The sequence below is a fragment of the Saccostrea cucullata genome, unplaced genomic scaffold, assembly GCF_032062105.1.
Source record: "Saccostrea cucullata isolate Sc308-1 unplaced genomic scaffold, CSIRO_AGI_Scuc_v1 ctg263, whole genome shotgun sequence".
Classification (NCBI taxonomy): domain Eukaryota; kingdom Metazoa; phylum Mollusca; class Bivalvia; order Ostreida; family Ostreidae; genus Saccostrea; species Saccostrea cuccullata.
In genome coordinates, this window is record NW_026926479.1 from 231,298 (window position 1) to 245,634 (window position 14,337).

The 14,337-nt window shown below is 34.0% G+C and overlaps 1 protein-coding gene across 1 annotated transcript; it reads right to left on the reverse strand.

The window, feature by feature from the left end:
• Window positions 1–2,748: 2,748 nt before the first annotated feature.
• LOC134271793 (voltage-gated purine nucleotide uniporter SLC17A9-like) lies at window positions 2,749–13,928 on the reverse strand. Its single transcript, XM_062754015.1, has 12 exons — window positions 13,831–13,928; window positions 12,549–12,675; window positions 11,181–11,400; window positions 10,074–10,173; window positions 9,098–9,171; window positions 8,826–9,000; window positions 8,531–8,627; window positions 7,705–7,792; window positions 4,846–4,880; window positions 4,563–4,734; window positions 3,158–3,187; window positions 2,749–3,031 (listed from the first exon to the last, which is right to left on the reverse strand). The coding sequence occupies exons 1-12, from the start codon at window positions 13,911–13,913 to the stop codon at window positions 2,892–2,894; spliced, it is 1,341 nt and encodes a 446-aa protein (XP_062609999.1). The 5' UTR covers window positions 13,914–13,928; the 3' UTR covers window positions 2,749–2,891.
• Window positions 13,929–14,337: the final 409 nt, after the last annotated feature.

Genomic DNA, 14,337 nt, shown 5'->3' on the forward strand with positions numbered 1-14,337 from the left:
TGTACTGTATACATTACTTGTATATACAGCAGGAATTGGAAGGAGAAGGCCGGCGCTTTTGCAAATAAAAAATAAACCCATTGATTGCATGCGTATTTCAGTTTTTTTTTTAAATTCTCACTTTAGATTAATTTTACACCACCTCTGCACCACTTTTGTTATTGAATTGTGTTCGTTTAACAAGATGCCCATAGGCCACACCGCTCACCAGAGTAAATTTAGCCACTCTGTTCTTCACCATATTTTCCCACTTGTAATACTATTTGTGGCCCCATCCTACTCCCGGGGTCATTATTTGAACAATATAAAATCTATATTACTCAAGGATGCTTCCACATAAGATTCAGGTTTTCTGGTCCAGTGGTTCTTGAGAAGATTTTAAAAGATTATTCCGATATATATTTCAATGTAAAACTTGGGTTTCCTTATTGTGGCCCCACCCTACCCCCATGATCATGATTTGAACAATTACAAATCTACATTTCCCTGATGTGCTTCCCCATAAGATTCACTTTTCCTAGCCCAGTAGTTCTTGAGAAGAATTTTTAATGAATAACCTTATTTTCCTGCCTATTCTTGATTATCTCCCCTTTTGCGGGGCTTGGCCCTTCATCTTAACAATGTAAACTCCCCTTTACACAAGATGCTGCTTTGTGTCAAGTTTGGTTAAAATACTTCTTCCATTAGTGAAGAAGTAAAAATGTGAAATGTTTACAAACAAAAATGCTCATTAGAGCTTTCAGCACAGGTGAGCTAAAATCCTCTCGATTTCATCATCCCTTCCTTATTATAACACCCCTGGGCTGCACCCGAAGGTACATGTATGGTCTGTTATCATGTTATGTTAATTTTAACAAAACAAGAAATGTTAGCCTTGAATTAAGTTCATTAATTTTTAAATGCATACATGTATATATTATGTACATGTAACAAGCTAAAAATATTCATTATTGTTTTAATTTTCAAATACACTAGTACAAAAACTATCAAAAAATCCCACAAAAAACAATCAATTTTGCAACATATACTGTATATGACAAAAACAAATAAAAACCCATACAACTGTAGTCAATTAAAAAATGTACATTAAAATAAATTGTTGAAACAATTTCCTGCTGCATGAAAGAAAGAAAAATCTTTTTGGTCTTTATCTGGTCTTTAAGAAAAAAAAAGTTTCTTTTCAAATTTCTTGAAGACTACAAACAGGGTTGGTTTACAACGATGTCACACTTGTGATTTGTGTGTTGTTTCTCACAAAAAACATGCCACAGGTGCTTGTGGACAGTCCCCCCCTTCCCCTAAAATATACATCTGGGGTCCAAAGATAGTTTTATTTGCCTTCTTGCATAAATTAATTTTCTAGTATATATATTTTGATTATTTTCCATATGATAAATTAAAAAAATTAACATTTTTATAAAAAGAAATCACATCAGCTGTACAATAAAATGTTTATCATTTTTTAATGAAATGTTAATTCTACGTAATTTTCCTTGAATTTGCTTGTAAATCTCCATACTTTTGAACATTCATAATAATGACACTCTCCCTCAATAAATACTCATGATATAATGTATCCATTCACTTTTATATACATCAACCCCTAATATCTTCAATTTGAAGAAAAAATATATATAGAATCACTTCACGACACATTTATGGCAGTAAGTACAATACTTAATACATGTAATGTAACAATAATTATAAAATATTACAGTATATCACTAAAACAAGTAAACTACCCTAGTTAATTATACACCTGTAAATGTATCATATACCGGAATTAACAGGAATGATAGCCACATAAAGAGGTGACAATGAAAGGAACTGATAGCCATACCAAAAGGTGCTGAAATAATAATTGCATTGTACTGTAAAGGTACATATTCCCTTTTTTTCACCAAATTTATGGTTTTGCCAAACATTGTTATTTAATTAACTACTAAACTTGACAATCATTTCTGCTGTATAGCACCTAATACGGTATTTAAGCAAAATAAATAATTTGTGATACACATGTATTTATCACCTACAGAAAAATACTACTTTAAAAATTCTGTGGCATTTCAAAGAAATTTCTCTGTTATTTCTTATCTACCTTGTTCTCTTCATCCTACTGACATTTTTAAGGAATATATCTGTACCTCGAGACAGCCCTTCCTCAACACGTTGCAAGTTAAAAACATACAACTGGTACAATCAAATTGAAACAAACAGAAGTTATTGTCACATACTTTATATAAATACACTTTTTTGTAAGCAAACATTTCTACAAAACAAAATTTACATTCAGTTCCCACAAAATCCCTCCTAACATACATACCCCGGTATAACATTTGTGTCTTTATGTCAAAGCATATTTTTTCAGCCAGTGAAAGTACATAGGTACCAACAGAAGGCAATATGTGCTTTGATAATTAGATGCCTATTTTCACTGACTACAACATATATCGTCACAAACCTTCTTGTAGATGCCGTGAGGTTTATAAAAACTATTCTGTCACACAGGGGCATCATGATTTTGTGTGCTTTAGTTTGTATCGAACAATGAGTCTAAAAATTCTTAATTCTTGATTGGTCAGTTTCAAATTTCTCCATCTCTCTGACACATGATACATGTATCAAAAAGTACACAATATATGAGCATTTCTCTTCAGATAAAAAAAAAATCACAACTGCCTTAAAGACTAAGCACAATTTTCAAACATTTGCTGTAGTGAAAGACTTGACAGGTCACAAAACTGATGAAACTTTTCCCCCTTTCTCACTTTTGTTGATCTTTCAACTCTTATGTTATTTCTCAGTTCACCTCATAAATAAATACAGTTGCAGATGTTCACATATCACACCAGAGTCAAGATTTCACATACATGTACAAGGCAAGATATGTATTACACGATACGTTTTCCAGTCCCGAATATCATAAAAACCAGCCATCCAAACATGCACACCCCAGCAGTTTGATTAAACACAGCTCCCCAGCTTTTGGTGGCTTCCAGTACATGGCCCGCCAAGTACACACCAACAAAGCCTAAAAGACAAAGTTATATATACATGTAAACACAACCCAGTAAGTCAATGGAATTCGATATAATACATCGTGAATTATGTTTTTCTTTCTTCTATTAATGTTTGCCTTTAATGAATATCAACTCACCGGGAACAGCACCTGCCATATTCATAATACCTAAAACAGTAAATATAACACATAATAAACAAGAGGCCCATGGGCCACATCGCTCACCTGAGCACTGTGGCTAGGAAAAAGTAGAAATTGGTTTATTATTGAAAAGTTTAAATCCAAAGTAGTCCCATGACCAATCATGGATTTGCTATTCTTGAGAAGATGATTTTTAAAAGAATTTTGGTATATATTTCTATGTAAAACCTTGGTCGGCCATTTTGACCCTGCCCTACCCCCGGGGGTCATGATTTGAACAAATTTGAATCTACACTACCTGAGGATGCTTCCATATACCGGTAAATATGATAAATTATGGCTTTGTCATTCTTGAGATGATTTTTAAAGAATTTTCCTACATATTTCTATGTAAAACCTTGGTCGGCCATTTTGGCCCTGCCCTACCCCCGGGGGTCATGATTTGAACAAATTTGAATCTACACTAAAAGCATGCTTCCATATAACGGTAAATATAATCCAAAAGCTATGGCTTTGTCATTAATGAGAAGATGATTTTTAAAGAATTTTCCTACATATTTCTATGTAAAACCTTGGTCAGCCATTTTGGCCCTGCCCTACCCCCGGGGGTCGTGATTTGAACAAACTTGAATCTATACTACCTGAGGATGCTTCCATATAAATATGATGAATTATGGCTTTGTCATTCATGAGAAGAAGATTTTTAAAAGATTTTCCTATATATTTCAATGTAAAAGTTTGGTCGGCCATTTTGGCCCTGCCCTACCCCCGGGGGTCATGATTTGAACAAACTTGAATCTACACTACCTGAGGATGCTTCCATATAAATATGATGAATTATGGCTTTGTCATTTTTGTGAAGAAGATATTTAAAGAATTTTCCTATATATTTCTATATTAAACTTTGGTCGGCCATTTTGGCCCCGCCCTACTCCCAAGGGTCATGATTTGAACAAACTTGAATCTACACTACCTGAGGATGTTTCCCCATAAGTTTCATCTTTCCTGGCACAGTGGTTCTTGAAAAGAAGATTTTTAAAACATGCCACCAAATTTTCATTATTTCCCAATTATCTCCCTTCATTTGAACAAACTTGTATCCCCTTCACCCAAGGATGCTTTATGGCAAGTTTGGTTGAAATTGGTCCAGCGGTTCTTGAGAAGAAGTCGAAAATGTGAAAAGTTTACAGACAGACAGACAGACGGACAGACGGACGCCGGACAAAATGTGATCAGAAAAGCTCATTTGAGCCTTCGGCTCAGGTGAGCTAAAAAACTCAGCAAAATGATTTCTTAATTAAATCATTGAATCATTTTTTTTTGCAAGATATAGTCTCATAACTGCAACAGTGTGGGCAAACAAAGTGTATAACATGTGTTAGATTTATACACATATATTTACCAAAGACAGATCCTGCGTGAGTAGGAGCTATATCCTGAGGGTTCACCAGTATCCCGCTGTTGTGGAAACCACAACACATCACAGCAATAGCCATCAACACTAGAGCAGACCCATAAGTACTAGTGTAAGACAGAAGTACTAATGCTGTGGCAGTACCACACAGGGCTATAGACTGAAAGTAACCCCAAAAAGTGAGCAATTCAACTGAATATAATCCAAACAGCTAAATAGAAGATTCTTCCATTAATCAACAGCACAGACTCTGGGCACTAAATCACCTTACCTCTATGAATTTTCTGACAAATGTTACACTCCATCCTGTAAGTAAAATTCGTGGCAATTCTGAGATATTTTATTTTAATAGTAAACTCACACATACTGTATACAGGGACATTATTAATTGTCGCATATCTGCGGTGATTTTCTTTGATCTTTCTGTGGTAATATATCCCATATCACATATGCGATAATACTTTCCACGCCCCTTCATATATCACTGCAGGAGGCAGAAATCAGGCCAACATTTTTTTTTTAATTTTGACACTCTCAACGAAATTTACGTCATCAGACATGCAACAAGTTGCTTACATCATAGATTGCCTCGTACTATTGATTATATCATTTTCATGGGGCGTGGAAATCAAGGGCGCTCTGCACGAATTCCGAATAAAACTGTATTTATTACACAAACAGGTCGTCCTATTGCTATGTTGTGACGTGCAATGACCTAGACCTAGGGGGCCTAGAAGTTGTTTGGTTTAAAAGTCCGTTTTTCTCCAACACTTGAATATTTACAATGATGTTCAGCAGTCCAGTTCAAGAATTCTGTGTTTATAATGTAAGAACAATGATCCCCACTGAGAATAATCTTACTTTTTTATGATTTTTTTAATATATTTGAAGTCAAAAGCGGTGATATCCCCAGTTTTAAAAGTTAACATAACTTCAAAGGAATATCAGGTTAAAAAGGTAAGTCCGATTTTAGGCTGTAATTATAGTATTTAAAACATTCTTCACACCAAAGGAAGATCTACTGAACATCTGTTGAATGAAAATATCTATATGTGTCAGTTATTTTATCTTTTTCATCGCTTTAACGAGGGCCGGTCTAGTTGAAAATTACGAAAACGGATTGATAAAAAATTTTAATTCTTGGAAATATATTTGTATGTTTTATGCCAAGAAAAATTAAAATAAAATTTTGATACCTTGCCTTTATTGAAGTCAAATGGGGGCACTGTCAAGATATGGACCATTTTTCGTGTTTTTATATACAATTACATACTAAAACTCTCCAATAAACAAAGAAATTGACAAATTAAAAAAAAATAAACGATGAAATGCTTTGTTTTTCACATATATCATGCAATTTTCATTCTTATTATAAAAAATGAAAAGAAAATAGGAGGTAGTCTTTATTGCAGTGAAAAGGGGGCATGTCAAAACACAAAATTTGGATTTATTTAATCCAACTAGGTATATTATAAGTCGCAATGGGTTTGCATAACATCAACAAACGATTGCAATACTGTATTAGTTTCTAATAAATAAATAAATAGTTCTTACATCATGAAATAATTTTTTCGCCATGCTTTATTTTTCTCTGAAAACGCGACGTTGTTTTACATGGAAAAGAGGGGTAGAGGGGGGGGGGGGGGTTAAAGGCGAAAAAAAATTTACGTTTTTTACTAATATCATGTGATATATATAGAAAAATAAAATATTTCGGGGGTTGCATTTAACAGAAATGATTTATAGACTTATTTTTTTAAAACTGAAGCTAATCCATGCACATTTCAGTCCTCAATAAAAAGAGTGTGTATAAACACTTCAACATGTTCAAGGAGAAAGACTAAAATCGTTTACTTTTGGTTTCAATGTTTGTTTTGTAAACTCACAAATTGAAATAAAACAGGATAAAATTAATGAATCTGTACCAAAATATTGATCCTTCAAAATAAATTATGTTCCAAAGTTGTTTATTAATTTAAACAGATATTCTTAAAAATGTAAATAATAGAAATGCCAGCTTTCATCATGCACAGTCTATAGAGCTACCAGGTAAGCAAGATCAGCGAAACATTTTAGCGCAATTTGACGTCATTTTAATTGTGACGTTATGTGTTCAATTGTGACGGCATTCAAGGGTATTGTGACATGCCTGAGTCGACACTGCGTTAAAATGTATGCGCAGATCAAGTAGATCGGGCCTCGTTAAATTTGGTAGTTCAAAAAATAGAAATATATGTAAACAGGATATCACCTCGCCGAGCGATTCGGTGGCCCTATGACCTCTGACCCACAAATAAAGTTCACATAGAATTGAACATGTTTTCTCTTCAATAGGTTCATCTAAGAAGAATAATGCAAATGTAAATATTATTATTTAGCAAGGTTCAATCAAAGGTGTACGGGGATTTACCCCAGGTTTTATTCCATACACCCTGAGGCCGAAGGCCAAAGGGTGTATAGAATACAACTCAGGGTAAATCCCTGTACACCCTTGACCTGGATATTAATTTAAATTTATTTCCTATGTTCCAAGTAAATTCTTTGTAAACATCAGAGTCCAATCAACCGTGTCCCAACCCATTGATAAGATTTACAACGTACTACGATGCACCTTGACATCATGATCATGTCATTTGCTTTTCATCATAGAAAGATTATGCATTGTGACATCATGTTCTGTTTACCCCCAGCTCAAGTCGGGTGCACAGAAATTTACACCCAACTCTGTAACCAATCTGAGCTCGTGTTACAAGCTACATAGGAAATTATTTTTGCACCATTCTGCCCTAATCACAAGTGGGCAAATTTAAAATGGGGTTAATTCACTGTATAATTTCTTAAACATAACATTGACTGGGCAAAATTCAGTGTAAAATCCTTCGCAAGAGCAAAAGGGGGAAAAAAATAACCCTGTATACAGTATCAATAAGGTAAGTTAATATGGTGAGCAATGTAAGCATAGTGATTTTAAAAATTAACTTATTACTGGGTACTTAATTTGTAAAACACATCATATGATTACACTGTATTAACATAGATAAAATTTCATGCTACTAGGTATTTGACTTTTAAATCAATACATGTAGAGCAATTCTGGTGAATATACATGTATATTGGTTTATATACTGACCTTTAGACAACATGTAATCAGCGAGCCAGCCGCCGAAGATGGAGCTAAGCATGGTTACCACCCAGGGTACCACATTAAACACCCAGCCCTAAAACAGAAAGAATGAATCGCATAATGATCAACACCCAGGGCACCACATTAAACACCCAGTCTTAAAACAGAAAGAATGAACCATATAATGGTCAACACCCAGGGTACCACATTAAACACCCAGCCCTAAAACAGACATAATGAACCATATAATGGTCACCACACAGGGTTTCACATTAAACACCCAGCCCTAAAACAGAAAGAATGAACTGTATAATGGTCACCACCCAGGGTACCACATTCAACACCCAGCCCTAAAACAGAAAGTCTGAACCTTATATAATGGTCACCACCCAGGGTACCACATTAAACACCCAGCCCTAAAACAGAAAGAATGAACTGTATAATGGTCAACACCCAGGGTACCACATTAAACACCCAGCCCTAAAACAGAAAGTCTGAACCTTATATAATGGTCACCACCCAGGGTACCACATTCAACACCCAGCCCTAAAACAGAAAGAATGAATCATATAATGGTCACCATACAGGGTTTCACATTAAACACCCAGCCCTAAAACAGAAAGAATGATTTACCTACCACTCAGGTTATCGAACATCTAACATTACGTTATTCTTAATATGGTAAAATATAACATTAACTGATTTGAGTTTTGTATGACAAAATATATAATTAACTAATTATGGTCTTTAATCATTGTACAATTTATGAAAAACCAATAAAAATAATCAATGAATTTTCAGTGACCCTTCAAAACAGAATTTCAGTACATACCTTTGCATCTGGGAAATTTTCATGGAAATATGTTGGCAACCAAGACAGCAAGATATAAAATGCATTGTTTTCACAGAAATGTCCTACCAACAGGGACCTGAAATATAATGCTTCCTATAAATGAATAACCAAAAAACGAACAAACCTAAAAATCCCACACTGTAGTAGAAAATATGTCTGAACAGATAGACAGACACAGTGATTACAATCTTAACTCTTGCATTTTTAACTAGGACCCTGAATAAAAGAGATAATGCTGGTTTTAAATGGGACCCTAAATAAAGAGACAACATACCAGAATGCTGGTTTAACAAAGAGCATCAACCATGGCACAGATTTCTTCTCGGGGAATTTCTCGGCCAGGACGGTGTTGTCACTGACGGTGAGGGTGGGGGGCTGGAGGTATTTCCTCCGGTGTCTCTCTATAATTAGATACCTCATACACAGCATCCATAGGATACTGCACAAACCTGCAACAATACATAATTCAGAGGGTACATGTCCAAAGTGATAACAAATCTCAAAAGTTAAAGTTTCCATATCATAACAAATGATCTCAGTACTTACCAACAAAATAAAAAACACTCTGCCATCCAAAGCTTTCTAAAAGAATAGATCCGATACTTCCACATAGTAAAGTACTAAAAAACAAAAAGTAAACTACATGTATCGTTACAAACCTTATAATTTTCAATTACAAAGTATACAAAAAATGTACTTGATAAAAATAAAAAGATTTTCTTACAAAAGACATTAAGACCTATTTAAAAAAAAAACATGCTTATTTACTCCCTTTGAATTCCAAAAATAAATTTCAATTTTCTGATAAAATAAATGAGTATAGCGCAAGAAAATATGAATTTAATTTATTGTACAAAATTTGAATTTAGTTTATTTACACAGTATCAAATAGCTAAAATGTAAATGTATAACAAATAAGTTAAGACTATATGATAAAAGATTCTTGTCAAAGTCAACAACCTGAATACCAGGAACCAACACATGCAGTGCATTTACATTGATTTATGTCAGAATTTATAAACAATGTATTCATTATTGATTCTGATTATAATTGACAACAAAATGTAAATATATTAGTGTTTTGATTATTATTGATATAACCCAGCTTTGTAATGTATTATTGATGGCTACATCACTTGAAAGAGCCTTTGTCTAACAATTACTTAGGAAATGCAAAGCTTTTTTCTGCCATTTTATTTAACTTTTTTCAAGATTCAAGGACCACTTTTAAAAGGATGCATGTAGTAAATGTGAAAGAATTGTCAAATCAGAAAAATTAAAAGAAGCAAGCTAGAGAGATTTGTTGGGTGGAATGAACAATTTTTAAAATTTTTTTCAAATATAATTGTATAAGTTCTAGATGTGTATATTAATTTAACATAAAACAGTAGACAAAGTAAATTAAGTTTACTTTTGTTAATTTACAAGGTCATAAATAAGAAAACCTAATAATCAGTATAAGAATTTCTGTACATAAATATCTTTAGAAAAAAATAAAGAAGTATTCAATACTGTTCATTACCCAAAATGAGATCCAGAACAAATAAAACTATAGGTGAAAGAGCGCTCCTGGTCAGAAACTTTCCTGGACATAATGGAGCTAAAACTGGGATAATGGAACCCTGCAAACAAATAAAGCAAGATAAAGCATGCTCAGGTCTATAGTGGAAATATTTCTAGATATCTACAGATATTACAGGAAGTCAGAGAAAGATGAACAATGCTTCCCACAAAAGAGAGAAAGGGGGACTGCCAGCTTTGTCCATGTTCTACAAATCTAAAAATAAAGTTAAATTTAAGTAAAATGATTCTATATGGTATATATATATATATATATATACAGAGGATGTTCCCTACAAAAATGTCAAAGATCTTGTCTTTACTAATTACTGTAAATGTATCATATTTAGCCTGATAAGTCATAGAAAAATTTTAAAAATTTTTCTTTATTTGCATATTTACAAGAGTTTTTGCTAAAAAATGTAATTAATCAACTGACGTTATAAAAATTAAAGACTGGTTGAAATAAACAGAAGTTCTTGTCTGATCACTGCAGTACAGATAACCACTGATTTTACAACCCTTGGGGACCTACCCGGCGTACTGCCCTGACGTAATCAGACCACAGTAGTACGACCTGACCGGGTCTCCTACATACTGACCCAGAATGCTGATAGAACTAGGCATGTAGCCTCCTACATATAACCATATAAGGGATCAATCTCAAATTAAAGGTATGAAAACAAATGTACCCTTATATGAAAAGGCAAGTGCTTGATATCTTAAGCATATTCATGATCCACCTAAAATTCGTTGTATTTTAAGACAATGTATTTTGTTTGAAAAATTACCAGTTAAGTAGCATGCTCAAAATGAGCTATAACAGTTTCATTTGAAGTTTGGTCCATAAAACTCATAATTTATATGTTTTCTAAACTTCAAATTAAATCTACATGTATTGATTAAAAATATGTAAATCATAATAAATAATTGAAATAACATATTAAATGCAATAATAAAATACATCTCAATAAGTGAAACTGTCCAATTGATAGGGGTGAAACGAGACTATGAGATGTGATGGAATATTTTTTATTGAATGAGTTGATGTATAAGTCTGATGCCTTACCTTGGAACATGCCAAGGAACACCCGTGAGACAACAATGATCTGTATGGTGAGGTTTTTGTCTGTGGACAGATTGACAAGTTGTGGAGTCCAGAAAGTAATCATGGACCAGAATACTGCTACAATAGGTAAAATGACATCTCCTCCTATCTTATCAGCTAAATATCCACCCAGGAACTGGGTCATGGTGTACCCCCAGAAAAAGGAGGAAAGTACTGATCCCTACAAAAGAAGCAACATTAACTAGAACTGTCCAATCAGGACAAAATACCCCCCACTGGGTTTTTCAGAAGTAAGTTTTTGCATAATAAAGATATGTATCAAACACGAATTATCAAATTTTTCTTTTAGTGACCTTGAACTTCCCCAATGACCTTGGGTCAAGATCATGACACACCCTTGGGTCATAGGCAATCTTTGAGTGAAATGAAAACCTACCAAGTTTATCCTTAAGAAAGATATGGACCGGACACGAATTATGAAATTTTTCTACCAGTGACCTTGAACTTCTCCAAATGACCTTGGGTCAAGGTCATGACACACCCTTGGGTCATGGGCAATCTTTATGTGAAATGAAAACCTACCAAGTTTATCCATAAGAAAGATAAAACATCGGAAACGAATTATGAAATTTTTCTTCCAGTGACCTTGAACTTCCCCAAATGACCTTGGGTCAAGGTCATGACACACCCTTGGGTCATGGGCAATCTTTGTGTGAAATGAGAACCTACCAAGTTTATCCATAAAAGATATGTGTCAAACATGAATTTTGAAAATTTTTCTCCCAGTGACCTTGAACTTCCCCAAATGACCTTGGGTCAAGGTCATGACACACCCTTGGGTCATGGGCAATCTTTGTGTGAAATGAGAACCTACCAAGTTTATCCATAAGAAAGATATGGACCGGACACGAATTTTTTGAAATTTTTCTTCCAGTGACCTTGAACTTCCCCAAATGACCTTGGGTCAAGGTCATGACACACCCTTAGGTTATGAGCAATCTTAGTGTGGAGTAGTAGATTCTAATGTCCCTCTGTAAGAAAGATATGGACCGGACACGATTGCACAGACAGACGGACAGACAGACGGAGACAGACGGACAGACGGACAACGTGATTCCTATATATCCCCAAAACTTCGTTTGCGGGGGGTATAACAATGCAATTAATAACAATTTTTAAGTTCAATGAAATTTCTAATCCAACATACACAAGACTACAAGAAGGGTTGTCAGATTTCCCAATGTAAAGGACCTGAAAAATTGATGAAAATAAAGGAATTCAGGGTGAAAAATAATACACAGGAGTTGGATTAGACAGTTTATACTGTACGTCTATTGAACTGTACAAATAAATTAACAGCAAACTTACTGATTGAGTTTTATCCCACCCCATCTCTTTGGCCATGGCTGACACACACAATGGAGTAACTGTCCGACATGCGTATAAGACTGCACATCCAATAAACAGACCAGATGCCCATTGTTTCCTTTCGGCTCTTTAAAAGAAAACATGAAAATGATGTTCCAATATTCATATGATACAGAATGACAGAAACTCTATGTACAGTCTTAAATATACTGTATACAGGGAAATTTTTGACCCCGTTTTATTTTCGCGCTCTTATTGATAGGGCGAATTTAAAACAGGGCGAATTTAAATTACACAGCATAAATTCTTAAACAGAACTATGAATGGGTGAACTTCAAACGGGGCAAAATTTTTTGCAAGTGCAAAAGGGTGAAAATAAGATGGGCGAAAATAACCATGTATACAGTAATTGGCATAATTCATTGAAACTAATTTATATGGTGAAATCAACAAATTATTTAACTTATCTACCATGGATGAAATTCAAAATTCTCCCAAACAGTGCGCAAAAAATTTTGCGTGTTGGCCTATGCAGATAAATAACCGCAGAAGACAATGATGATAAACAGTTTGCCTGTGCATTTCATCTGAAAGTTTAAAGTTTATTCTGCTGAGGGAGATCTCCATGTAATTTGGAGTTTGATCCACTTTTTGGTTAAAAAGTGTTTAAAAGAGGCAATCCATGCCCTAGGTTATTATCATCAAACCTTATAAAAACAATATCAGCCATAATTTTCATGCGACTTTTTGTATGCTTTTAATAAAACAGAAACTTATTCTAAAATAGCTAAATAAAGCTATATTATATGTTAATAATGCTACATATATAAATTCAGCTATATAGCTTAATATTGTGATTTTCTCGGACCTGCTCAATTCCAAACAAATGTCTATATTTCTCTAGGGGTTTTTCTGAATTTTTTATATTGTACATAATGGGTTAATAAATTTTGTAGTTTTGCATGATTTTTGTAGACCAAATGGAGGATGGCTTGTCTTTATAAATTTTATTTCAGGTAGTTTTAAATTCATATGCTTTATATAATATGCATTGTTACCATTGAAAATTATTTACTTTCTGTCAATTTATGTGACCTAAATGAATTCTCGTAGATGACAGCCTTCAAAATTATAACTTTGCCCTGGTCATTGCAGATATTTTTACGAGAGAAAATTCGAGTTAAAATATGTAAAACGCTTTCTGTCGCTATGCTGTCTTAAAGTTCACTGCAGTTATTATTTTTTGAATCATATTATTACTGATGACTTCAGCCAAACTAACCTCGTCCAATATTTGCCCTCCACTGGCTTTAAATCGGACCTTTTCGTGATGAGAGGGATGTAGACGTCATCTTTCATCGCCATATCATCTTTGTTGCGTAGACGCTTAATCTCTACAGTTCAGACGCTTGAATTTTTCTGTATGGTGCGCCATTGCAGTAAATATTATACTTCAAAAATAGGAAAAGTTAATTTCAATCCCTATAAAGTGCCCCTCTCAGGGAGTATATTTTTATGCCATTGCAAGACCATATTTAATTCAAATCTGATCATGCACACATTATTTACTTCACTGAAAGATTTATTTGAGTTAGAAAAAAAAATGAAGGGAGGTATAAGGAGTCATCAGGGACCTATATATACTATATTCACAGAGGCGTTACTGGCCCCTGTGACAATAATACTATATAGTACAGTATATATGTAGGTCTCTGTAGTCATCAATCTTATTCCAGTATCTATCCATGATCTATTCTACCAGTTGTGCTTTAATTAGGATTCACAAAAA